The sequence below is a fragment of the Pungitius pungitius genome, chromosome 16 (genome assembly GCF_949316345.1).
Source record: "Pungitius pungitius chromosome 16, fPunPun2.1, whole genome shotgun sequence".
In the NCBI taxonomy this organism is placed as follows: Eukaryota; Metazoa; Chordata; class Actinopteri; order Perciformes; family Gasterosteidae; genus Pungitius; species Pungitius pungitius.
The window spans coordinates 7117143-7145141 of NC_084915.1; the positions used below are offsets into that span (position 1 = coordinate 7117143).

Below are 27999 nucleotides of genomic sequence, written 5' to 3' on the forward strand. Positions count from 1 at the left end.
AGCCTCGTGGCATCTCCAGAGACGCTTCCACTAGAGTCGGGGAGGGAAAGAGAGGGCAAAGTTTGTGCTTGTGTGTCTGTGTGCTCAGTGTGTGTAATTAGAGTGGTTTTCTGGTAAACGTGTAGGACAGGAGATGGATTGGCTGAGAAAAGCCACAGAAGAAAATCCTTCCGTCTGCGTCTCGCATCAAGCACCAAGGGGCCCAGTTAGATACCGGGAGACAAAATGTTAAATGAAGTACGGATGCAAGGACTAGAAAAATGTTTTAGAATATGGTTATGTAAGAGTAATGGGCAGTTCTGTTCCTTGCCCATGTTATCTGGAATAAAACATAGTTTAAGACCTCATATTTGAAGGTAATTCTCGCTGAATCAGCATAACCAATAAGAACATTGCAGTGTATTTTGAACTTTTTAGCTCCGTGAAGAAATAAACTGGTGGCAGAAGATGCGACTACATTAAATAAAGCATTCAGACCCTGGCAAGTTTCTTGGCTGTTTTCTGTGTTCAGCTAATGATAAAGCAGAAAGATGTCCTTCTAGCCTTTATTTGAAACACTTCCAGCGAGAGAAGCTTCTTAAATTAATTATGTTTGCCTAATGAATAATTAAGTCAGGGGAAAGATAATTTGGTGTTACGCAGCCAGCCAGACCATTGTGCATGTAGAGGAACCACTGCTTTGTGCGCCTGGCTGATTTCACATCGGGAGAGTGTGAAATGAGAATTAGCAAACAATCTGCCTCCCCTTCCAACACTCGCCATGACTAAAACATCACTGCTGATTATACTCTGACAAGTGTCAATATGGTACGCCTGTTTGTTAACCACCAGAGACAGGTCGCTTATGAGGTCCCATTGTTGTGATTTTAACTTGTGTTATTGATTCGTAGTTTGAGTGAAAGCAGATACCAAAGGTTATCTTGTCAGGGTGTAATGTCACAGAAGTTAAGTAAAGTCTTGAGGTAAAGCCTAAATGACAGGAGAACAGATTTTTTTTCTGAATGACATAAGAAACTATGAAAAGACATTTAATTATCATCAGTCATTTTCTCTCAAGAGGTAGATGGCGTTACCCCTCAAAAAATGATATTCATGTATTTGTGCAAAACCTTTATTCAAGAAAAATTCCATTGTTTTTCTCCTTCACTCTTTCACAATCCATAATTTCACAAGTGAATATTGGCCTATACCTCTTATTGGCTAAATGTACCTTGTACTGGCACAGTCTGTGATTTGTAGAGGTTTTAAAGGCTTTTTTCAATGTATTTAATTACTTTGATTACTGGCAGTGTTTACCTAACTGTTCTTCTATAATGCATTATCAGCTGTATGAGCTAGCCTGTGAGCTAGCAAAAGAGCAGTGGGGTGCAATAGTAATGCTTTGAGTCAATTATTCTTGACCTCTGAACATGGGATGGAAAAGAAGGTTTTCTTTTGATTGCAAAAACTACACCGTTTATCACAACCAGAGGCCTTCAAAGCTGTAAGAGTTCTCAGATTTTATTTTTTCCCTGATGAAAATAGTGACATTTCATCAAAAATATTTTATTCAAAATTTTGCTTCTAGCAGAGATTGAGCTGTTTCCATAGAGGGGCAGGACTTGTATGTTGCAGTGAAAATCAAGGGTGCAGAGAGAAAAACGCCCCAAAACTGCTACAGTTTAAACAGGAAAAACCCTAGCTACTCTGTGGTTGCATATTCTTTTTTTACCATTTCAACTGTGTTTGTGTCTTCTCACTAATATACACACCTCACTTAGATACGTTGTAAAAGGAAAAACACCACTGACAGTTTCAGATTTGCTACCCCCAGTGATTTATAGGCTCTATGAGTCAGTCTGACACAAACATACGGAGAGAGAGAGAGAGAGAGAGAGATCCTTTCTATCTCCTTGTCTCGCCTGCTCCGCCTCTTTGTTACTCTCAGGTTATAAAGACTTGCCAAGAAATCATTGGCTCAACAGGGAAAGGGCAAATCCTCTTCAGCCAATTTAAATTCTCCAGAGCCGCCTATTCCAAACTAATTAATAGACATGTCATGAATAAAAGCACTTTGATTACGAAAAGAGGTTGCCCTGTGTCTCCTCTTAGGCTTGTCATTAGTATGAGGACACATGTGGTGTCCTCATACAATACCTCGAGTGTTGCTACCAGCAGCCCGAGACAGCAACCGATGCCCCGTCTTGATTACACTTTTAATGTTTTATTCAGAGCAGGCTACATGGACTCAATGATTAGCTATACCTGTACCGACAGGAGAGCCTGTCCAGCAGGACCAGGAGGGCAAGACCAATTCAAAGGGCAAGGCACAACGACATGAGACCCTTGAGCCCTCACTCACACTCCCGGTGCACCCAATAACCCAATTCCCTCCTGCTCTCTTGGTCGATCACAATCAGAATCAGAAGCCATTTATTGCCACATATGAATTTGACTTGGTGCATTGGTGCAATATAAGAATAAAAAATAAGAATAAAATAAGATAAATATAAAATATACGAGCACGAATTAACAAATTAAATGAATATAAAATATAAAATATCATGCAGAGGAGATCTTCCTATGCTGTTGCACCACTGCAACCTGCACTGGCTCAGTTGTATGTATGTGGCTGCCCTGCATTGTAGGACTTTTGGAAATGATATCTTCTTTATTATTATGTTTTGAATCAGTTTATACAATTTTCGTGCACAATAAAGCCTACCTAAAGACGGACCTTCCATTGTAGGCCCCTGTTGATTGGGTTTGAGTTGATCTGGTGTTTCACAAATGCGCATTTCCAGATCCAAACTCTATACTCTAATTCATGAGGTAGTGTTAATGCTGCACAGTGTTGTTTTCCACAGGTTTAATGCCAAGTTGCTTTCTTTTGATTCTTTAAAATGGCAAAACAAGCATACATTTTTTGATCTTCTCCTGCCAACTTGGCACAATTGCTATTCCTTTCGTCTACGCAGTCAAACAATTTGAACGGCTCACAGACCTTCACATAGGGGCCCTGTGACTTGGACATGGGCGGATAATAACATCTGTATCACACAAACCAAAGGGAACTCTCACAGAAATAGAAAGAATGCCTTGGCTCCACTCGCTATTATTTTTCTGTGGAACTGATGCGTCCAATAATAATCGTATCCTGAGTATTCGTAAGCCTCTGAAACTCTTTGTTGAAACAACCATGTGCTTATACTCAATTACTTCCAATGGTTTGCAATAAAATGGTAATTTATACCACACTTATTTAACAGCGTATAAATGACTGATCAAATTATTTGTAAATTAGTTATCAATTATTTATAAAGGCATTCAAAAAATGATATGCCAGTAATATAATTTTGTCACAGAAGCTTTGGTTGGGCTTAATAGTTTCTCATATTATAAATGAACATGCACAATTATGAATGAATAACGATATTGGAGATTTCGTGTTACCCTCGGCTGCTTTGTAGATTATGTGGCACAAATGCATCATCTCAGAGATGTTCTCTTGGATGGTCTCCAAGCAGTTTTTAGCTGTCATTGTGGCGCCTCATGTCGCTCTGCAAAGAAGTTCTGGCTGTCAACGTGTGGTCTTCAGCCGAGCTGATTCATCCCAAAGGGAACCCAGACCCCCTGCAGGAGCCATCTGTATCCCTGACAAGGCTATCCATCAACCTCACCGCAGAGCTCAATTTAGGGTTCCTCTTCAGACTGCTTTGGGCAGCGATGCACAGCTTTATGTACATATCAGTAATGAGAGCCCTTGGAACCTCGTGGCTCTCAAAGCTAGCTTAAGGCTTGTGGAAAATCAATGAATCAATTCCTCCGGCTTAAACCCACGGCCATCGTCCTGTGTCACTCCAAGTGTTGGTTTGTGGAGGAAAAGTAATGGTGTTTCTGGAACTGTGCAGCCAAACAGGATCTGCTATATAACCTAGTAAAAGTTTCAAAGGAAGAATAAAGTTCCTCCATTCAGTGGATTTATTTATTTGTTTGTTGACACACACCAAATGAAGTATCCCGTGCCACATTTGATCAAATGTGTATTCTTATCTGCAAAGACATGTACAACCGTGAAACTGTAGAGGTAGAGGCAGCTGGAAATGCTGGCTTAAAGCATTACTGAAACTGTATGTACTGTTTATTTTGCCCTGTGGCCTGGAACGTTAAAAATGGAATAACAACATGGTCTAAACATCCATTAGTGCTGTTGACAATTTTCATCATATTGCACCTCAGTTCAAGGCACACCAGCATCATATTTATCACACTAATTGTGTTTGACGTTGTTGTTGTTGTTGATGCCGTAGATTCAACAGGATGTTCCCATTTTTATGTCACCAGGTGTGTTGACTTAAAGCTTGCCTTCATTTAGATCCTTTGGGCAAAAGTTGTAGGCAAAGGAAGCTTATATGCAATTCATGAAATTGCGTTCACTCATGCTTGAGGGCTTGCCTGCTGCAACCATGGCAAGTGCTTTTAATTAATTTTCACAGCTCAGACTTTCGAAGCAATCCCCTAGTCGAAAGCCTGCTTCCTTAACCCTCGGCTACCACTGCTGCCCCATTGCTAGAAAACAAATCCATTTTATTCAAACAACCAACACTTGCATTTAAACACTGTGAAGAAACAAGAAACCACCCGCAGAACCTCATGCCAGGGTTGAGAGTATATTTTACTCTCGTTCCAGTTATATTTGGTGTTGCGCTGAGAAGGTGTTTATCCTAATGGCTGACTCAGCCCATTCAAACCTACAACTCTGTGGCACTGCCTGGACTCAAAGTCTGGCAGTGATGCGTTCACATGTCCGGTAGCTTGAGTAAGTGGAATCCATTTTGTTGCAGCAGTTAATTCAATCAGGCTCGGCTGACGGCCTCATGCTGACGGTGCTCCGAAAAGGCAGCGTGAGCTTTGGAGAGAGAAAATAGAAGAAGTAACCTCTTTGTGTTGGTGTGTATGTGTGTCGCGGGTACATGTCATAGCCCCTCTGCTGTGGCCAGACGAGCCCGTCTTTTATACCACCCTGCCGGCTCAAGGCACGATTGTTGTAACTAAGGAAGGCATTTTGTGTTGTCGTACAACTTCGGTCCACAAACCCTACATTATAAATCCCATTCTTCACGCTGCTAGGCAAAACCTCTAAATCCATCTCACTTTCCAAAATTCCACACAAGATTTGTTGTGATGTTTTCTCGACCATATACGACATGCCCTTAAACGACCTCAGAAGTACTCTAAAGTGGAAAACCGGCTTAGTAACTATTCATCTTTCCATAACTGAGAATCAAAGGTCTGTTCACTTTACTTGGACCAATGGTAAGCCTCCACAGGGCAAACTTACGTAAGATTTATGATTGGGGGAATGAGTCAGACCTGAGAGCTTTAAACCTTGAAGCTTGAAGGTGAAAAGCATTGGTTTGCGTTTCTTCAATTTGTCCAATTGAAAACTTTGTGATTTGTGGCGTGAAGTGTGAGACAAAGTAGACACGAACCTCTTGTGCCGGGTGCTGTGTGAAATAAATCCAATAAAGTCAATATTCATCCCGTGTCTAGTCACTAGTGCTGTAACTCAACCGATCATTCTATTTTTCCGCCTAGAAGTAAACCACAGTGTCGTTCCATTTCATTTTGAGAAAAGTGTTTGTGCAAAAACCTAACGTGACATGGAAGAAATGAGATCTTTGAGGAAATATGCAAGGCTTTGTGTGTAAAAAAACACGTCTCTGCCTTTTTGCTGGATTGCTGCGAGTACCCTAGTGGTAGATACAGTAGGGTCTTCTTTTGGCTTTCTATCACTGCGTTTAGTTCACAAGATTTGTATGTTGAGGTTTTTGCTTCTATTCTTAGACAGACGAGCCTCCAGAGGGGCCCTGCTTTTATTTTGATCACAGATGAAGGTATCCTGATTTTACCAGTAATGATCCCCATCTTCCCCGTCTGCGAGATTGTCAGCGAGACTCCCTGTAGACATTAGTGAGTCGAAGAGTCTCAAATTAAAGGCAACAACTCCAACAATGTATGGGAAGCTTTACTTAAAGCATGAATCATATCTTGGGAGTTCTGCTTCAACCCATCAGCTCTCCTTTTAAAGGACAATATTAGGAGCTATGTGCTCGGCTCTATCAATGCGGCAGTAATACGGTCCCTGGTAATTGCCCAACACAAAGTCACAATATCCTTTTGTCGCTCATAGAACCGTTTTAAAAATGAATGTCACTCCAAAGTCATCAGTGTCCTCTTTTTTAAACTCTCTTTTTAATATCCAGCCAGCAATTTCCTACACCAGCTGTATGAATGTGCACTGAATTCATGCAAGATGTCTTGTGGGTGTGTGTGTTTTTGTTCTGGCTATGACCGAGTCTGGGAACGTGTGCCTGGTTCGAATGCGTGCGGTTGCTAGCGTGTGAGCAGTTGAGCATGTGGCCAAAGGACTGTCACTAATAACATAAATTGAATGTCTGTAGATTAACATATGGAGATTGCAGGCTGTGAAATTGACTTGAGGCTGTGAAATTAAAGGCAATACCCAGTGAGGTGATAGTTCCGGTTGTTCTGGGATGGGGCATTCTGCACCGTACGTGTATGCTGCAATTCAATTAGTGCCCTTGATCATCTCCTTTAGCAAGTCCTATGTGGTGTGACTTTGCAATCTAGGCGTGGAGACACTGGCTCAATCTCAAAGAGATGTTTGATTTATTTGTTCATTAGGAACACGCTACACAGATTCAGACCTCTCATCAATCCCTGTTCGCCCTCAACAAGCACAATCACCCGGCGTTCCATTTCATAGCCAAAGGGAATGAAAAATTGGCATGCATAATAACCATTGATAAGTCGGTCCCCTACCAAATTTTACAAAAAAAAATAAACTAGCGTAGTAATCCCATCTTTAGTGGATTAAGTATTTAACAGTTTTGCACGTGTGTGGAAGGAGAGCAGGCTATTGAAATACCAGGAGGATTAAGTTGGAGCGGATATGCTGCTGCAGTAGTAGCATGCCATCCTGAAGTTGCTGTTTCTCAATAATAGAAATGTCAGGAAGGGGAGAGAGGAATGGAAACGAAGGGTGACTGGTATGTCCTAACTGCAAGCGTTAGAGAGCGGAGCTAGGACATCGCCACTGCTTCAAGTCGTCTTTAAAATGGCAGTAACCTTTACTGCTGAGGAAAATCACACTTTCCCTGAAAGACTATTATTTAGTGTTATGTATATTTTTTAACAAAAAGACTTGATAATTGAGTCAACATAATACTTATTTGTTCTAATTGTTTCATTAAGCCTTTACAAACAAACGCACACATACACACACACACTTATTAAGACCGAATGTAGTAAGCTATAGTGACATCTTAATAAGCAATTTAGTTTAGAGAAACATTATAACAACCTTGCCTTAAGCAGGAAGTGTTATTCACATTAGTGATTCTTCGTGCTTTATTTTGTAATGTTTTATCTTTCACGGAGCGATCACTTTGTCAGAATCACTAATGCCTATAAATCCTACTGTGGAGGAGATTAGTCTGTGAGAAGTGCTGCTGCCTGCAGTAATTAAAATTCTGCTGGATGGCCAGGGTTTCTCCTGCACGTCGCTCACTGTCTGTCTTACTGACTGTCTTTGTCCTTTTGTCCCTCTCAATAGTTTTAATCAATTTACACTAAATTTCAGGCCTGATAAAGCTACTCCTTCACGCTTAAGTGGATGAAAAGAGGGGAAGAATAAAGGACCTTCTTGAGAAAATAAAGATGATGACAGTCATTTATTTCTGTGGCTGTAAATTGCATTTCAGAGATCATCGTTATGTTGGTGTCATCTGAAAATGAAAAGAAAAATCATATGCATTGTTTTTTAGGTTATTGAAAGCAAAAATTCGGACTAAGATTAACTGATTCAAGATAATGGTGATTTTAGATGAATTTTTGTAATTAAGACAATTCATTTCTTGACAAGTACGACACAGAGCAGACTCTATTTCATCACAATTATAAAAATGTATAATATCACCGCATACATCATTTACATATTATAATTTTTTTTAATGTAGGTTTATCTGTTTATTTAGTGAATCATTTCTTAATCCATTCCAGATTTGCTGATGATTGTGCTCTCTTGATTGAGTCACACAGACATCTGCTGCTGTTGTCTAGAACTGATCCTACAAACTACGGCTGTCAGAGACTGGCTGCTGGGCTCAATAAACATGAACACATTTCATGAATCTCCAGCTTGACAAATTCAATAAATCACAAATTCAATAAAATGCCACTGTACATCTGTGCAGCATCAGAGATATGTAAAGTTAATGCAACTTTAATTTCCTGTTATTGTCCAACAAACAGCTTCATCATTCATTATTTTCAAATACCAAACCTATAACTCCTTCCATTTGGACTCCACCTCGCTGGACTTGCATGATCTATGGATGATTTGCATTTATCTTTCATCACGGTCAACTCAGGGAACAGTGTGTCTTTATCTGAAAGAGACACTTAACACTCTGGCCATTTAAAGAGCTCTAGTGGGACCTTGACTTTGATTTTAATCTCCGCAAGGATAATCTTGTGACAGCTCGCATGTGTGCGAGCGCCCGTGAGTGAGTGTGCCCCTCTGTGTCCGTCCACGACTAACCTCCCATTCCGCTGCTGCAAACTTCGTATTATTTGGCCGCTTATCTACGGCTGCGCCATCAAGGACCTCTCTTTGTTGCAGCGATGCATACAGTGTCGAAACACCTCTTGTTGCGTGTCTGATGGAGCCATTGGTTGAGTGCTGTCTGCGTCACACGCTGCTCTTGCCCAGTCCAAGGTCAATAAGGGCCCCCGAGCTCACAGCGGCAGAACACCATCAGCTGTTTGTCTTGGGGAAAAACGGTTTGCTTATTGTTATTCAGCTTGTCAAACTACACACAAAGAGGACTGCATGTCTGCCACTCAGTCACCGGTCTGCTGTCGGTTATTCAATGCGTTTTTCATTTGGCATCAACCTCGCGTTTACGTACGTATTATCAAATCAATGGATGTTGAGGCCAAAGAAATGCCAGATGTAGACACATGTCCACGCAGAGCAGCTGCAGACATTTGAATAGATTACAATGAAAGGTAATCTGTGGTGATAGATGTGGGAAAAAAAAACATATAACAAATATATAACATATATAATCATGGGAGGCTTTCAGATAAAAGTTCTTTCTTTGCTGTTTCCCTACCGCTCGGTTTGCTGAACTAAATCCGAATGCCGCTCTCCGCTTGTGAAGGAGGATCATGTGGTATCTGGAAGAAGATATGTCGTTGGTTACACATTTATAACTAAAGGGGAGATGATTATAGATCTGACCCTGACTGGTTTTCTCTAGGTCTTCAGAATATATAAATTTATAAAAATACTATAAAGCAATCACTTTCTTATCTTAATCTGTCAGACTGCAATGTGCCAACTCAGTGAAGCTCAGCAGTCTGCACTTTGAAAGATCTTTGATGACAGTAATCCGTCCTGTTTTGCTAGCTGTGCAACTGACTGTATTTCAGATGGTATGAAATAGCGCCTTGGTACCACCACATTGTATTTTTTTTCTGACACGTGTTTCCTCAAATGTCAGCTGTTTATCTGCGTTACCACCTCAATGAAATACCTTTTTGTGTCTGAGTTATACTGATGGTGCGATTGGTCTATTATCCCGTGCCGCGTCTATAAATTCTCCAAGAAGTTACGAGCAAAATCCTGAAATTGTAATCAACAACCTTACCCGCTCAGTCCATACCGGATTTTGTTTTATAGCTCATTGGCCCTTGCTGGGCAATACAACTCTCCTTGTGCCAATCTTTGTGACGTCGTGGGGTCATCACTTCATCAGTTATCTCTTTACTATAACAGCAACATGACCTAAACTTTCTGTCCTCGGCTACCAGGCAGAGGTGGATAGATGGTTTTATCTGTAAATGTAGCTGCTGCACTACATGTGCTGACATAAATTCTCTGCTGATAAGAGGAGCACTTTACGGGCAAGGTGGCAGGTCATGGCTACGGCACTAGCTCAATGCAGCATGTAAAAAAGCTGAAATGAGACTTACTGGCTGCCCAACTTTACACGAAAGGAATTACAATTATATAGTGTTTGGTACCAAATGAACTGCTGGGGGCCCACTGAACAGCTCATTTGTTTAAAGCTATTTTATTTATGTCATATATTTGTTCGTGGTGCAGAGCAAAATAAATAAAGTAATGCCAATAGCATGAGGCCTATTTGTACCATTTATTGGATGTTAAATAATCAGAACTTCTGCTTTCTGGGTGAACACTATCCCAAGAGGCTGCCAGTATTTGCAACACATCTCTCATCCACAGACCTCAATGGAGGGAGTCGGCCATCAGCCCTATTGACGCTAGGCTTGATGGATACGACTTGGCAGAAAGCATCGACTGAAAAAACGACAGTGTAGTGTAGTGATTGGCTGGTTGTCCGGCTCTGAAAAGTGCCATAAAGAATCTTAAAATCGAAAAGCAAATACTCCATGACTGGCTCCACAGGAGGTATAATTAATCCCAGTGGAAAAACTGCCTTTTAGAAAAAAAGGATGTTCATAAAAGAAAATATCTCAGTTTAGATGCTGCAATCTTTATTATTTTCTTCAAGTTGAGAATATATTGACAAATTAAAATGGAAACCATGTTGACTATATTATTATTTAACTCAACTTTTGTTTTCAACTTTTATTTTCCATTCCTCATTAATATTTCTTTAAGATTCATCATCATTCCAGTCATTGTGGAAGACTTTTGCATGCCCCCCAGACACACACACACACACACACACACACACTTACAAACAAATAAAAAAAAAACTGTCTACCTAAAATGATTGTTTTTCAGGGTTGTTTAGTGTTTATGTTTTGGGTCTAGAATACTGAAATAAGATTGACTCAAGAAAGACCCAAATCTTAGATTTTCTTTTTGTCTTTATTCCTCAGGTGAAGTGATGTAACTGTGATGTTGCTAGACAATGAAAAAATAAACCTCTTTCAGACTCAGTTAAGATCAGAATTAGCATAACCTCTCCGTGAACAGCCGTGCATGAAGCTCGCAGTCCTTTTAACCTTGTGGTTGGCACCGCTCGCAGCACTGACACACTGATGTGCAGGACCACTTGCTTATTCACTTCCCCCTGGGAAGGAAAAGACAGGTAGCTGGAGCTAGGTGAGGGGGCCGGCTGACTTTGTAGTGATGACAAGTGATGCCGTAACAAGCTCCGAACAGCGACTCCTGCTCATTTAAGTATTTAAGTATAGCTTACTGGTGCCAGTAAGACCGTAAGCCTTTTTGAAGGCTGGCTTTATACGTGGTTGCAAACCCACGTCATAAAACACAAAACACTACACTTCTTGTAAACACACTGAAATTAATCCAACATTTCCGTAATACACACTTGCAATGTTTCCTTATCTTGAGAACAGTTAAATATGGGACAATAGGATGATATAAATGGCGGTTGAATTTATGTCTATTTAATTCATTCCTGCAAAAGATAGGACAAATATCAGGTGACCAATGGGATTGCAATTTTCACAGGGGGGCTGAGCTGACCAAACATTTAACAAAGGGACAATGTGCATCACATACTATCTGTGTCCAGAAATGCTGGCAGCAATGTTTTTTCCCTGCGCTGGTAGATCTGCAAGATTTAAGGGATTAAACCGGGTTTTTTTCCCATGGTTTTTTGCACCGCTTAACCTTGCAGCACTGTGAAGAACGTTTTCTCAGCAGATTAAACAGCCAATGTACACATTCACCATATTTGCTTTGTTAACTGTAGGCATTTACTGCCCCACGCTTTGGTAATCGAGCATGCAGTACTCATAGAGCAAGTGTTTAACTAATGCCACATTTTGGCATTATATAGATCTTCAGGCCCATAAATTACCATATCACAAAAAATCAGTGATACTGTTTTCTAATTTAACATCCATTCAATTCCATATGAATAACATACTATATAAAATGATAATACAGAGGATTGTTAGGGCCAAACGTAATGAAAAAAGGTTTGAACTAAATTCAATGTAATTTGCATTAAATTAAAGCGAAAATACCATACTAGAATAGCAAAAACGTGTTTAAATTAATGTTGAGAACAAAGTGGAAATATTATAATATGATATTAAGTGGTAACTCGAATGATCATTTTACGAATTGAGGTGAAATACTGACCATTTCTTGAAATGGATTTTAAAAGGCAAAAAACCTTCCTTCCCTCAGTTTTTCCCTTCATGACTGGCGCCAATACTCTTTTTTTGAGGAAATGCTTGGAAATCTTAAATATAAATGATCAAGATAAAAGCAGCAGTTGAAATGAATGTTGGACCAAATTGCAGACTAACTGTCTCACACTCCAAAAATGATGAAACAAAGCCGCAACACTACGACTGCTAATTGAAGGCGTTGGTTCGAAAATGTTATGTATCCTTCACAAGGAATTGATGCCGCAGTTGAATCCAATTAGGAATTCAAAGAAAGAGCCAGATAATAATTGCTGTTCCATAAACCCAGGCTTTTGAGACATTTCTTTGCACTTAATTAGGACCTTGTGTACAAATGCGGTTCATATCATGTCAGAGATCACTTTTATTTTAATAACTTGTTGCCCACTACTGTATGTGTTAGGCTGTGGATTTAGGACATTATAATAGGACACACAATATTGGATTACAGAAATATCCAATTTAATCTGTTTATGGATTAACAAAACACAAGTCCCATAATGAAAATAAGGATTTAAATCCTAAGAGTAACATATGGCCAGAGACATACAGTACATGCAGTGAAAATGCAAGCAGTCAGAGAGAAGTTAAGCTGCACCTCAAGTTCAAATGACTGGAAGAAAAAATGACAACTGCAAAACGCAACAACAACAAAAAATCAATATATAATAATACAATTTGGATATAATATAATTCAGTATTTTTCATCACACTGCCGTTGGACTTCAATTTGATGCTATGTTTAGAACCAAATATTATCAAATAGTCCCTCCATCTCCAGCTCTTTCCATTTCACTGACACCTTTATCCAGACCTTTCCTGTGTAGATCATAATGCAGGCGTGCAGGCGTGTGGTGCATCTCAGCAGTGATGAAGCATGACATTTGTGATAAATGCACTGACCATAAACTGTCAAATCAGAGCAGGACCAGCCTCCTGGCCGCTCCCTTAGTTACGCTTTGCACCCTTTCCCTCCTGTCTTGTCCGTGTAACTCGCTTTCAGCTCTGTGCACGGTTGCCGCGTTAGACACACCGTGTCAGAGTTCACTTTGACGGGAGCTAAAGTGAGTCACATAATGGCCAAGGGCATTAGCAGCCACTGCTGGTCACCATTAAGCATCTTTTCACCTCTCTCCTCTACGACCCCTTTTGAGCTAGAAATCCCTCTTTTTGCATGTACTCAAAACCAAAAGATGTACTGGAATATATATATGTTCTTTTTTTTAGACACACAATAATAAGAGCATAAGAGAACCTGACATACTGTCAGTTGGCATACCTTCCATTTTATTTGTCTGATATGTACCCACTTAGTTGACAAGTTGTCATAAAAAAAAATACATTTAATTATTCACACTGCTTCATACATGATACTGCTAATGTCAGTCCACGTCACTTCGGAAACAGATAAAGGAGACGTTGTTTGGGTCACGTTTGTGCAACCTGCCAGAAGACGGCGATCAGAGTTGATAAGGTGTTTCACTTTTACATGAAGTCCCATCAAGATTTTTTATTTCTTGCTTTCTTGCTTTTTTAGAATACTGCAGTCGAATCTATCAGAGCTCAAAATGGGGCAGAGTGGTTCACAATCTCAACAATATGAGTCAGCTAAAATTCACCAACTGCAGTGTTGCGTCACACAAAGCAAATATTAAGGAACAAATGTTATCCATCCCCCTTACTGCTACTGGTGAACGTAAAAAGACTACATAGTCACGGATGTTTTCTTTTGTCAATTCTAACTTTCTTGTTACGCACCGTAGTGTGCGTTTTTGTTGCTGACAAGTCAGATTTTGCAGCATATCAATAACACAACACGGATGATCAAGGCTTGAGTTCAAAGTATAGTCGCGCTTTTGTGTGATAATGTCTGGAAAGAACTTATGCGGTCGGCATACTAAAATCCAGGTCGGTTCATCTCATCTCTTGGTGCGTAGCTACGTAATAAACAAACACCTGCGGACGCGAGTATCAGCTTTGATGAACGTCTCTTACAAGTGTGCAACAGCATATTGGGTTAGCAGAGGCGTGGGTGTTGTGACCATCTGCTGTCTTTAAAGACCTCGAGGATCTACGGCAGGTTGTCAACAGGCCTGAAAGAGGAGCATGTAGAACAAAAGAGAAGGAGAGAAGCATTCCCTCATATTCGGCTAATTATGAGTCACTGCTCAACTATCAAGCAACACGAACCCTGAGGGCCCTTCACTTCAGTTCATGGCATCCGATCAATAATAACGCTTCTCATGGAAATAACAACAGGTTTACACAAAAAGGCAGAGGTATGCTACATGAAGATTTCAGACAGCAACAGTATGTCACAGTGTAATCGGGTTTTATCAGTTCATATTTTTCAGTGGATGTAAAATTACAATTGCTGGATTTTGGGTTTTAGTTTTGACAACAATGTTATACCACCCAACAGTTTAGCTGTAGGTAAGAGTGCACTGCTGATGAATGCCACAAAATGTATGCTGAGCTGCAGCAGACCAGTGACGTGCGGTGCCTCCCCTATGTCATCATGAAATGTAAAAAAAAAATATTTAAAAAATATATATATATATATTTTTTGATCTGTAATAGAAGGGTAATTATTAGATTGCAATCAATCAAATGATTATTATTATGGGCAATATCGCTGAATTTCCTGTCCAAATACGGGGGAGGCGGCAGCGATGAGCGGTGCCTCCACTCGGATTGCGCAATCCCCCATAAATCCCTCAAGTTTTCGCTCAATTTGAGCATATGTAATTATTGTTTATATATGTCTCCAATGTAATGTTTGTACAGTTTTATCACATGTCCTCACACCCCATAGCCTGGGTCCTGTATTTAATGTATGTTAGTCTTGTTAATCTGACATAACGCCAAATACGCGGTAAGGGGCGGCAGCTGGACTATGCGCTTCCTGCTTTTCACTGCTGGAGGCTGAGTCAGTACCTCCGTCTCCCTGAAGGGGGCGTGTTGAGCACACGGGCTCGTTCGGCTGTTTTTTTTCTTCACGTGTTACGGATACATGGCGTAGTTAGCATGTGCTAGCTAAAACAGTCAAGTAACGTTAGCGAACGTCAAGTGCACCGCATCAGTCCTTTAAGACTGGAAACATACAGTCTGAATCGGACCGACCAAAAACGAGCAATAATGTCTCGTAAGACAAAGAGACGGAACAAAAAGAAGATAAAGAGGACTTTTACACCAGACTTAGAGATGTTTGTCCAGACTTAACATAATTTACAAGGTAAGAGCATGCAGACACTGCTGTACACGACACAAATTAATGACCAGCCCAATTTTAATAATAAAAAAAATATATATATATTAAGGCATTAATGTACGAGAGGCTGTACTTTATCGTAAATAATGGGTTAATAAGGGTGTTGTTGGTAAACCTTATTGCTTTTATGATAAGGTTGTCAGTGACATTAGCTGCCTTTCACCACAACACAAGTTGTAGACACTAAACTTTGTGTACCGCATTTCAGCAGCCTACAGAAATTGGTTGATGATTAGCAAGGAGATTGACATTCATTTCTATTTTATATTTTGATCACCGCACTGAAACCGGTACATTATGGCTCAATTCAGTACACCCCGTGACTCACTCTCAACCAATCAGAACGCTTGATTTCATCTACCCGAATTATAAAAGAATACACGATACGGGACATGAAACATAACCAGCAGTCCGTGTGAAAGCAGCCAGTTGAATGGTGAATTTATGCCACTTTGTTGAATTTGTAAATCTGACTTTGAAATAGTCAGTGCCTCCCCAGCCAGCAACCTCACCGCACGTCACTGCAGCAGACAGACCATTAAAATATATTTTAAACAGTGGTACAAGAAGAATGAATGTCCTAATATGTATTTTAAAGCCCCTCAAATCCATTCAAGTTTAACCACTTTAATTTTCACACTTTATTATTTTTTTTACTCTCTGCTGTTCCACTCCTCAGATTTGCTCTTGCACCACATTTGTTTGTAGATCTTCTTAGGGTGGCCGGGCTTGAAATCCAATTTTGGTGAAGCTATAAAAGCACAGAGAGGAAAAAAAAAAGGAAAAGGGAAAAAAGTTTAAAAATTGTTAATGGAAAACAACTTTAACACTTTAGTGCCTGGATTGGGTTTTGGGGGAATTTTGATACCTGGACTTATTCTCAGTACTAATGTAAAGTTTATTTCTGGAGAATACCATCTGCTTTCCAATTTTTTTCAAATCATCTGGTTTTGTTTTTATTATCTGCCAGTGCTTTGGTTTTATTGGCTCAATGGTGCTCTCCAATTAATTATTGTGGTAATTTATAGCCCCTCATAATAACCTGTTCCTGCACCGTGAGAAGTTCAAATATGATCAGAGCATTTTAATTTGTAGTCTTTCAATCATGCTTGAGTACACTGCTCTGTTTATTTTTAGCAATAAGTTACATGAGGCTGTCATTTACATATATTCAAAGTAGATATTGGAGGAGGTAGCTATTGGAGGTAAAACAAGCAAAAAAAATAATGAATATGAACAGTAAAAAGTATTTTTTAACCAAATCTTACCACAGTGACCACTTTTTTGTGTTTATTGTTTCAAAGATGAAACAATTTCCATTCGATTGATACAGCTTTCTTATCTTTTGATTATGGGTGTATGTTCAGAATGACTACCGTGTCACACAGAATAGAGAAATCTTACATCTTACAAACTATGTGAACACTTAATATAATTACATCAGAAATGCAAAGCACTATATGGTTCATTTGGTGACAAAATATGACGGAAATGTCAAAGTGTTTCAGCATGACCTCTGATTCTGTCTTTGTTTCCAATCCGACTCACAGCTTTTCTTATTAACAGTGACAATTTCAGGTGTTATTTTTAATCCTCTTGGACCATAGCTTTTTACTATTGACAAACAGTTGAGCTACATGTCAGGAAAAATTTGGGGTATATTTCCCTTTTACTTTAAGAGTCCGGCAGGATAATATAGATTAAATTTGGTATTGTACAGGTTCTCCTTACAAATGCAAGCTTTAACTGAAACACACATGGAATGTCCCTTTTAGAAGAACATTGTGCCGTATCTATTATACCTTTACAGGGAGCAGCATAATCCATCACTGTCAGCGTTAATATTGTTTTCCCTCGCCTCCCAATAGGCAGCTTGTGTATTGGTTTATAACATTCATGTTTCTAGACTTGTGGACTCACAGGACCTCACCTGCGTTTGCTCTCTGGCATCCCTCTGCCAAAACTCATAAAACTAATTTCAACATTACATGCAGTCAGTCTCTCTCCCTCCCTCCCTCCTTTCCTCCCCCCCTTCAGGATTTAGCCGATCATGGTTGGTGTTTTTATCGTCCAATTCTTGTACCATGATCGCTTTAGAAAATGTTTGTATGAGATTTGAGGAAAGGTTTGAGATTTGATGCAGTGAGGTCTGAAACGTACAACAATTTCCAACTCAGCGTCTCTGCTCCTCCTTACTTTTAGTCCCATGTGCTACTTCATTTTGCTTGCTTGCTGCAGCAGACTGAACACAACAAACGTGTGCTCAGATTGGGAGGTGCGACATCGCCAGAGTGTTGTTTGTCTGACAGTCTACTTGTCCCCCCCCCCCCACCCCTTCTAACCAATACTATAAATACATAAAGGTCAGAGCTCACACTTGTTAAACTAATCACCTTTTCATCTGGTTTTCTGGGAGAAATTCACATCCAATTCCCACAGATTTTCCCTGAATCCGTACGCCTTGCAGCTGTATCAGAAATTATGGATGAGAATATTCATGAATGATTATTTAAATTTTTCTTATGAGCAAGGGTATATGAGCATCTCTGGCTCAAAGAAAAGCATCAGAAAACTCAAACAACAATGCTGTTGAGCAATGAGATTCAGGGAGTTGAAGGCAAGCATGGCTGCGTGTGCAACAGCCGATTTGGAGCACAGGCATCTGTAAACATGTAAGGCGTGTGCCATCCAGCTGTGTGTTTAATGAATGCGTGTGAATGCACCAGGCAGCGCGTCTAACAGGAGTGGTATTGTAATGATTGGCACACAATAAAGGGGGAAACCAATGGAACAGCTGGTCAGTTGAGTGCTACAGTGAGGGAAACCATGCTGAATGTTAAGCCTGAGAGAGAGAGCGACTGAATCTAAATGTCCGCAGGCCTGTTTCAAAAGGAAGGTGACTCTGGGGGAGAAGACTCCCACAGAGTCAAACACCGAGGCAACAAATTTGCTAGTTTGCACGAGCGCTCAGGGGAGAAAATTAGTGAGTGAAGTAGGGTGCCGGCTATGTTGGAGTTGTTCTACAAAAAAATAGTATAGATTTCTTCCTATAAGTCGTTTTTTTTTTTTTTTTTTAAACCTATAAAATGCCTCTCTGTATTCTCGTTCGTGGAGCAATTATTCTCTCTTTCTCCTTTCGTCCTTTCATTTCACTGCAATGGAAGCCTTGCGGTGGCAAGCGAGCTCATCTTACCCATTATCTTTGGCCAGGATCAAATGCTGCCATGATTGCACATACCAAACAAAGGCATGGCTTAAAACGCATTTCAACGTCCCGATCAGGGTTCAACCAAGCCATCACCGGTCAGGCGTCAAAATTTCCCCTGTGTGTGCGATACGGTTTGAACCACTTCAGTGGCAACACATTGGATGAGAGCCATAGGCACTGCAGAAAATATCTGTCAGACGGCCATGACGTCACTGAGAGAATGAAAATCAACGCTACCCAAGCGACCCCACTTGGATGGAAAGAGTTGGAACACAGTTGGTTCCTTTAAAGAAAAACTCGTTATTCTATGCTGCTGTGCTTCTGTTGTTTCTGAATTCATCACATGGGGTGAAGTAAGAAAACTGTTATTAGTTAAAGTCCAGCACCGATGCTGCAAACCCTTGCAGTTTGCAACTGAGGCTTCTTTTAGTTTAAATTCATTTAGTTGAATAGATGTTTGATGATTGGTATCATTGGTTTATTTCAGTATTGTTTAGTAAATTGACTCAGTTATATTTTAAGGAACAGTTATCGTGTGCATATGCATGTGTTGTAATAGCTGGATGCAACCCTTCATTGTTCATTAAATAGTATTTAAACTATTGACATTTTGTTATTGTCTATTGTTGTTATTAATAGATCTCAATTATTGTGTTGTAATTAATACTTGTATGACTATCAATAATCTAATCCAGATTCCAACACACAACCCACTGAAAGCAATTCATTTCCTTTCAAGTCAGACTTTTTTTGGGGGGTGGGGGGTAATTTCAGGGGTGAGGGGGCGCCCCCCCTGATATAAAGGTAGGGAAGACACTGACAAAAGCTCTGTACAAGATGCTAAAAGCAAAACATGAAAAAAAAGAAAAGAAAAAGGCCTCTGATGTATTGAGCTGGCACTATCTAGCTTCAGATGGTCTTTTTTGAGATCTTTGAGTTCTCAGGGCTGAAATGACTCTGTCCTTGATTCGGTTACTGATTGAGTTTTATTGCAGGAGCCTCGTCACAAGATGGACAAATAGGCATGTCAATCTATGACACAGATTAGGTTGGAAATTACCAGTGTGGTTCTTTAGTAATATTATCCTGGGGCTGATTGAATTGTTGTTTGGCTGGGGAATGACTTGAAGAGTGTGACATCAATCACATGCCTTTTACATTCACCACTAATGTGAGTGTTTATAGGAGCAGAGCCAGATGCAAAACCTTCATTGTGCACCTATCTGTTCCATAATTGTCAAAGCTAACGGTGATTCAGGAGGCTGCTACTTCCCAACAACTGCTATATTACATTTGGTTCAGACTATTGTAATTTACTATAGATTTGAAATTTTTAAATCTTGTTTCACTCACAGTTCTATTTTTAATTGATTCCAACAAGGAGTAAATGAGAAGAAAATGAAAACATAAATTACTCTAATGGGAGCAAATGAAGTGTGAAACAAAACAAAATCCAGTATTTTCAAGAATGGAACACACTGGTAGATCAAAATACATAAGACTGCTATATAAGACAGACAATTCGGTGATTTTAATGCTAGGCATTTATACAACAAGACATGCATCCATTCATTCTTTACTTCTCTCGTAAAAAAACAAGAACTTTAAAACTGAAAACCTAAGAAGGCCCAGAAGAAGATGCGATAGCAAGAACCGTGGCAGTGGAATTGCAAATTGAATAAGATTACAAACTGATAGATTATGAAACAAATGACTTTCAATTAAACCACATTCAACCCTTTATAGAGTTCAGAATTGTTTAAGGCTGGCCCATTTACTCCCTGCAGCTTTAGTGCTTTGCAGTAGATTTCATGCAAGTGGCGCGGCTGGGTAGCTCTGTTTTTGTTCCGCTCCAGCTTAAAGGTCAGGTCTTACGAGCTCCCCAGCACCATTAAGACACAGTTTATTTAAAGCTGTCTGAAGGACAAACCTCAATGAACCGGAACAAAGAAAGGCCATATTAAATGAAAGGGAAAAGTTTTGGTTCCACTCAATGAAGTCAAAGGGCAGATGGGGGATAAGATTTTGTCTGATTCGTGGCTTAAAAACCATGAAGAAAGTAAAAGCATATTTGGAGCCATAGATGCACTGTTCTGGGCCTGGAAATCCCTTTCTAACTTGTAACCCTTTTTTTAATGGCTTATTGTTCCAGGTAGTGCTAGTTGATTTCATTTTCTTCGTGCTAACGTTAAAAAAAAGTTTTCTTGTTTACGCGCTCGTCACACACACACACACACACCAAATGAAATGAACAATGCATTAGGTTAACTAATGGAACCACAGTGTCACCACATTCTGAAGTCGTTCCTCAATGGCTTCATGCAGACAGGTGCAGAAGCTTCACAAACTGCACTAGATTCTGGGAAATGTTCACCTGATGTTCGAATGGATTCATGAGCTCAAAGCTCCAGTGGGAACCCTAAAAGGAGTCATCTACAGGGATCTGATGGCCTCGCATCCGAGCCCAGCGGAAGCTCCCTATTGATTTGCTTGTCTAGTGGCTCTCTGTAATAATAAGGAAATAAAGCCCCTGGATGTGAGGAGATTGATGTCAATCAGCAGTCGGCCTCAAGTGTGGCTTGTCCCATCTTATTAGTGCTCTCTCCATGCACTGAGTGTTTACTGATGACTCCATTGATATGCAACTGAGGAGAGGAGACTACGTGTGGCCATCTTGAAGAAGAGTCCCACATGATTGCTCAGTGGTTGCCATGGATCCATCAGGACAAAGCATGGGCTTGTAGATTTATTTGTCGAATGCTCTTTTGTTTTTTAGTCAGTAGAGATGAGAAACATGCATCATTATTTAAGAAGTCAAACGCAAAACACATTTGCCTTCGAGAATGCTTTTATTATGCCCAGAAGACTTGATTTACGATTTTTTCGTTTTTTCATGAACGCAGAAAAAAAAACTACCTTAATGACCATAAACATAAACACAATGAAAATAGTAACAATGAAAGACAAAACAGATTGATACCACACACAGTTACCAATCAATTAAAGTGTGTACAAGGAAAGCAAAGAAAACAGCAACATGAAAAATGAACACTGGAATATGAAGTCATATTTTTCTAACAAACATAACATCTTGGTTCTTCTCTCTTTTCTTCATGCTGCACGAGATATATGGTTTAGAATTCGAGACTACACATTAATATGGCAGATAAAGGATATGGCTCATAGATATAAAGTACAAATTGTGAAATCATTTTTACTCCTCGACTTAACTTGCTTGAATGCTGAAGTTAATCATTTCTACAGGTTTGTTTTGGTACTTTTAAACTGTCAGGTCAGATTATTCTGCATCATTAACTAAATGGTCTTGTAATAGCGACTTTGTATTTAGCTCCAGTTTAAAGAAGGGTTGGTGTTACTTTACATAGACTATATGTGTGATGGGGCTTAAGGGCACTATTACGTGAGCGTCTTTCCTCTGAGACCCTGACATGTCCTAAATGGGCTTTACTGAAAGGGGCACACAGAAGAAACGTATTTCCCCCAAGACAATTAATGGCATTTTATTGTATATGTGACACTGCTCCGAATAAGATAACACTAATCTCATTATGTAGTGGTAATTACCACCGTTAATTTATGAGTTAGCCCTACAGTAATTAACCGGCTTCAGTGTGGTGCGATGTAATGCAGTTACACGCTTAACCTCTGGAGGGTGCATCTACTTTTAGCTATTGGATCTGCAGTGAATTAAGTTTTACTGAGGTTTGAGCCACTGTATTGTACATTTAACACCAGCTACGTCTGCTGTTTCTTGCAGACAGCCCATAGCAACACATTATTGACAACTAGCTGTACAGCAAGGCGCAACTTTCACACATATTAGCAACTCTTTCGTTCTGACATTGGCATGGTTTCGCCAGTATATTACTGAACCTCAATACTTGATTGGAGTCTTTCAAGCACAATAAATTTAAACTGGCTGCTAGTACAGGGTGAACGGGAACAGGTGAGAACAGGACCGGCCTGTGTTTCTAATCACAACCTCTGCTAGACCTTGAGAAAATCAGCATTTGCATTTTTCTTTTGGTTAATTTGATAGTAATACACGGTTTGACATCTCAAATGAATATCATTTCTGTGTTTGCATGACATTATAGTGGGTTGCTATACAATAGTTTGATAACATTAAGCTGACTTTGTGTGTATATGTATTTGCCAGGGACTTGAAGGTACGCAGTTACTAAACTATAAAAATAAACTAAATCTATACAACTGGATATTTTTCAGCCTGTATTGAAAAGGAGGAACAGCATTCTTGGTGAATATATATTGCCTTTCTTAATCACTAAACATTTATTTTATTTCTTTGGTTCGTCATATTTAGGTAATCACAAGTGTTGAGACCACTTCTGGTTCAGGGCCTGTAGAGAGGCTAGGTTTTTAAAGTGTTTTTAAAAATTGGTCTTTAGCCTGCACAGTGCAAATGTACATTTTGAGATGTAATGGCCAGCTAGGGCAGAGCAGTGCATGGGAGCTGAAAAAATGACACCATCACAATGTTAAAATGAAGAAAAGAAAAGTTTATTTTCCCATACCACAGGCAGCTCAGGTAATTTGTTTCAATCAAAAATCCACTGAAGTCCATTAATCAACATAAAGAGTCGTGGAATAGAAAATGATTCCTTAAACAAACAAGAACACGGCTGAGTCCTTGCATCGAAGTTCCTCCTCGTCGTGGTCATTTCTGTATCTTCTCCTCCTGCTTGTCCGGCCTCCCCCTTCTCAATCAAACACCTAAGGGGAAGTAGCGCCTATCTACCACCTGGCCCTGTGTAGTGCCGCAGGGTTTATATATTACAAAAGGGATTCAATGTGCAACTAATAAATGGAATTTAAAAAACAAAGATTATGTAACTGATTTTTTCTTGTTACATTTAAATTTAAAGTTATGTTTTTGGCTCTATTCTGGGAAACCTTAGCTGTAAATGAGGAGAGTTTGGTAACAGCACACTCCTCTGCAATCACCACCGTGAGGTCTCCAACCTGTACACATTGATCCTGTATTGATCTGTATATGAGAAACTCTGGTTTGACCCAGTTGACTTCGTTCTCACTCTCCTTTTCCACTCGATATTCTGACCGAAAGGCCGGCGACTGGATGGCCAATAGCTAACCTGCACAGATAGAGACGGAGAGAGGTTGAAAGAGATAAGAAAATAGAAAGGTAGGCCAGTTTCAAGTTCGGTGCAGCAATAACAATGATCTTGAAAAAAAAAATCTCCCCAGCTGCAGTTTACAGTATTTTTAAGATTCCTTTCTACTTTACAATTATGGTGTGTGGGGGCAGCCTTATAACCTTCAATCATTCATGACGACCTCCCTTTACACTTTTTATTCTCCTCGGTTGTGAGACATGTCAAATATGCTTAGTTTGCCTTCACTGTGCAGCTTTCTCTGCTCTTGTTGTGACAGAATAGGGCTACAAGGAAATGTTCCTCCTCCATCTTAGAACATCAAAAGCTCTTTGAATTGCTTCTGTCGCTGAGAAAGATAAATGCTGTGTTGTCGCGTCTGCCAGTATAATGTAAAACCATGTGTCAATTCTGTAAGCCTGGGAGAGGCTTTGTAACAAAATTGTTTACTCTTCCTCTTGAATAATCCGATCAAACTTTTATTGGTCTGCTGGATGGGAGCAAAACTACTCTGCATCAGCAAAGTGTTACAGCGGTTTACAACCGCTTTCGTTATGAGCCAAGCACAGCCTCTGCAGTGACGCACTTAATGTTTTAGGATCATTTTCAGCACCATTTATCTTCTAATGCAAAATTCCCATTTCTTGAACCCTGATTATATTCAATAACAAACAAATGTCAGTTTTCCACAGTAAATTTTCCCCTGAAAAGCAACTTGCGCTTGTGATCAATAAAAGCTAAATGAGCCAGTCAATTAACATGCACGCTTCATAATTTAATCAGATAATAAGAACTGACCCCAAACAAGAATAGACCATATGTGATGTGAGACTTGGAATGGAAGAGCATTAAATAATACATTATTTCATTTCACCCGTCATATACCGCACGCAGTATTTCACTTGACATCTGCAATATGCACAAACATTGTATAATTATTTTAGAATTGCAGCAGTTTTGACATGTAACATATATCCTCTTGAAATGTTGTAGACGACAGAAACACTCACCGTGAAGATATCTTACGCTTGAGCGGTCTGTGTCAACAGCATCCTTTCATCTATAACCATGACAAGTGTGCTGGCTTTGTCTCATTTTAGACAACCAGATTCAAACTAATTAAGGTGTCAAAGCAGATGGTATTGTTTCAAGTACACATCAGAGAATTATATGAACTTCCTCAGTTAAAAAAAAAAAAAAGAATTCTTACATCATGCAAAAAATATTGCAGGTATTGTTTTATGTGTAGAGCAAATTATATTAAGAAGAAGGAGGACGTCGTCGATGCGCTCATGCCAAAATGAAAGAAAAAGCTCACAGTCTGATGTGGCAGTTTTAGACAGCGTGTTGCACCCTCCTAAAAAGATGTTGATTATGTTCTTTTTACGTCCATCACTGTATCCCTGCATCCATCAGAGCGAGATAGAAGCACACCCTGCACACAAACACCTTACAAAGAGCCTTTCAAACATGAAAAAATAAATATATATAAATATTCCACATAAAAAGGTATGTAACTAGCAGCCACCTGGAGAAAATTAGATCATTTCATGGTTGTTATTCTGTAAAAGGCCTTAAGGAAGACATTTATCAGATTTTTACACGTCCTGGAGGATTTGCACTGGTGAAAACCTTCCTTTCATTAGTGCATCCAAACAACTGATGGGAGGAAATGTAGCAGATAATGGCGATAATGGCAAGTCTGGAACAGTTTTGGTTACCTCGAATACTTAGACTGCATGAACTGATTAACTGAACAGTTTTTCTTGAGCTGTTAAAGGACATGCAAACATCTAAAAGTGAGTAGACACTGAGTCTTGTTTTGGGCTTTGCAGTTCCCTAATTTTGGTGTGTAAATAATTATAGGGGAAGAACTGAAACTATATTTAGTTTTCATGGACAACAAATTCTTCACTGTATCATTCACCGTTTTTACAAAAAGTGACTTTACAGTGACAAAAGTTGATTACGCCAACATGTGCAGTTTAACTCTATTAACCAGTATTGTGGTGCTGACCTTGCAACGGTCATTTCGCATTTGTCTAGATCCGCTTGCTTTGATTGGGGAGGCAGTAAAATATGCTGGTTATTCATTGATATAAAGTGTGTTAATAATATTTTTTTGGACTGTAAGGTAAAATGCACGCTCATGTTTTGATCTAAAGCTGTTCCCCAACGAGGAAAGATGGGCTGTTGTAATCAAGTAGCTATCTACATTATGTGGACTAACCAGTCAGTGGGAAAGACGAGCCATCCACACGGGTCCATCTCAAAGGCAGTCCGCCTATGGAGAGCTGAAAACAAACAAAAGTGAAATGCTCTCATGTTTTAAATCTCCATTTTCAGAGAGACAAATAAGCCAAACAAGCAGTGGAATTTTAATAGTTATTTGAATTGATAGGATAAATTAAAACTTTTTCTATTTGGGGTGACAGAAGGATACTTGGGACATTGCCGCTGTCTGAAATGGGTCTCCGATGAAACAGTTATCAAATGCACGCATCCATCTGTGGTTGGTGATTATTTTGATAACCTCCAACTTCCTTCTTTTTCTGGAACAGAAGTTCAGTCATTGTGAGATTGGCAACATGTGTCGACAAATTACTTCTATGACTTGCAAAAATGTCAGGTTTATTTATCTGTATGTCGTTTACTGACTAAACCCTTGTTGAGTGTGCTAGTTTTTTTCTGTTAATCCTTTAACTATTCTTGCTCTGTTTCAGTGGTTTGCGTGAAGTATAAAAAAAATAGAAAAGACAATAGGAATACAGTGCTAGTCTCCAGAAGAATGCCATAGAAAAATATGTGCTTTAAAATCAATTTATCTTACAAGCAACTACATTATTTCTGCCTAGTTTGTCTCTGCTCTGGATTCCAGCCCCTGCGGGGTGTGATTGAGGAATTTAACTTTGATTATAAACTGACCTTCTGCAAGTCACTACTCACCACTGTCAGCATTAATCGTCCCCATCTTAAAATTTCACTGAATTACACTGAAGGTGCAAGTGTTCCTACATAGGATGCTGTACATCATATCATGGGTACTGTACATTACTTGTAGTGGCCTACATATGTCAACCCATTGGACTATTGTGCAATAACTTAAGCTCCTTCTCCCCCTCCCCCCAAAGACCAAGACATGCACACTGGATAATGAACTGATTTAAATTGCAATCAAATGTGTGTAGGAATTATACAAGACAGCCTTGTACCTCATCAGGCATACTTTTGGTAGATTATAGGCTGGCGCTCTCTTTTTTAGCATTTTTATTTTAAAATGAAGGATGAATTTCACCTTTTATGTTGTTTTTTTTGGTCATTGTCCTGTAATACTGCACTTAATACGACAATATTCTTTTTTCTTTCTTTTACTCTTAGTGCCAAAGGATAAAAACGGCATCAGTAAGAGGACACTGGACCTGGACAGGGACTCGCCAACCCAGGACACGGAGAGCGAAGTCCACTCCGTCACCACGGTCTCACCAATGAACCTCCCCAACCACCGACCTGTCCTCAAGGGCCTGCTGCTTCATGAGCACCTGCTTACAAGGGATTTCCAGGGAGACCAACACTTTTTTAAGAGGGATGACTCTGTAGCTGCATATTCCACCATGCCAGGCTCCGTGGCTGCCTCAGATGCAGGGGACCCAGTCACTCAGCTGGTGCCCCATGAGGATGCCCCAGCCTTTTCAGACATTGCGAGCACTGCCACTGCTGCAGCCACCTCCCCACCGACCACATTTTCCAGCACAACATCAAGGCCTGTCTGCCAAGGCATGTGTGTCCCTCAAAAGAAGTCATTGAAGACAAAGGGGATGGACAAGGTGGAGCCAACAACAGACTCCCTCACCACACAAGTGTCACTCAATAGTAGAGCCCCACTCAGCGAAAACCCATGGGCGTCCGTATCATCGCATAGAAGCCGTTCTCAAATCGTGAATGCGACTCCCGTAGAAGTGACCCTGGCACCCTCTTTGAAGCTGATGGAGGATGGAGAAGCTAGACAAACGGCGCTGAAAAGGAACACCAGCCCTGATAATCCACTCCTGAACCTAACGTCCCGAGAGGATGGTGCCGACACTACGTCCACAACTGTAATCACCACCATCACCACCGTGCAAACAGCAGGTAGGCATGTT

General features: G+C 39.9%; 1 protein-coding gene across 1 annotated transcript in view; it reads left to right on the forward strand.

The window, feature by feature from the left end:
- The window catches only part of LOC119215364 (seizure protein 6 homolog), a 72237-nt gene that overhangs the window by 12673 nt on the left and 31565 nt on the right, over window positions 1–27999 (forward strand). The window contains exon 2 of the mRNA XM_037467456.2: window positions 27239–27988. Within this exon, the coding sequence (XP_037323353.2) occupies window positions 27239–27988 (750 nt within the window). The remainder of the gene's footprint in view (window positions 1–27238; window positions 27989–27999) is intronic.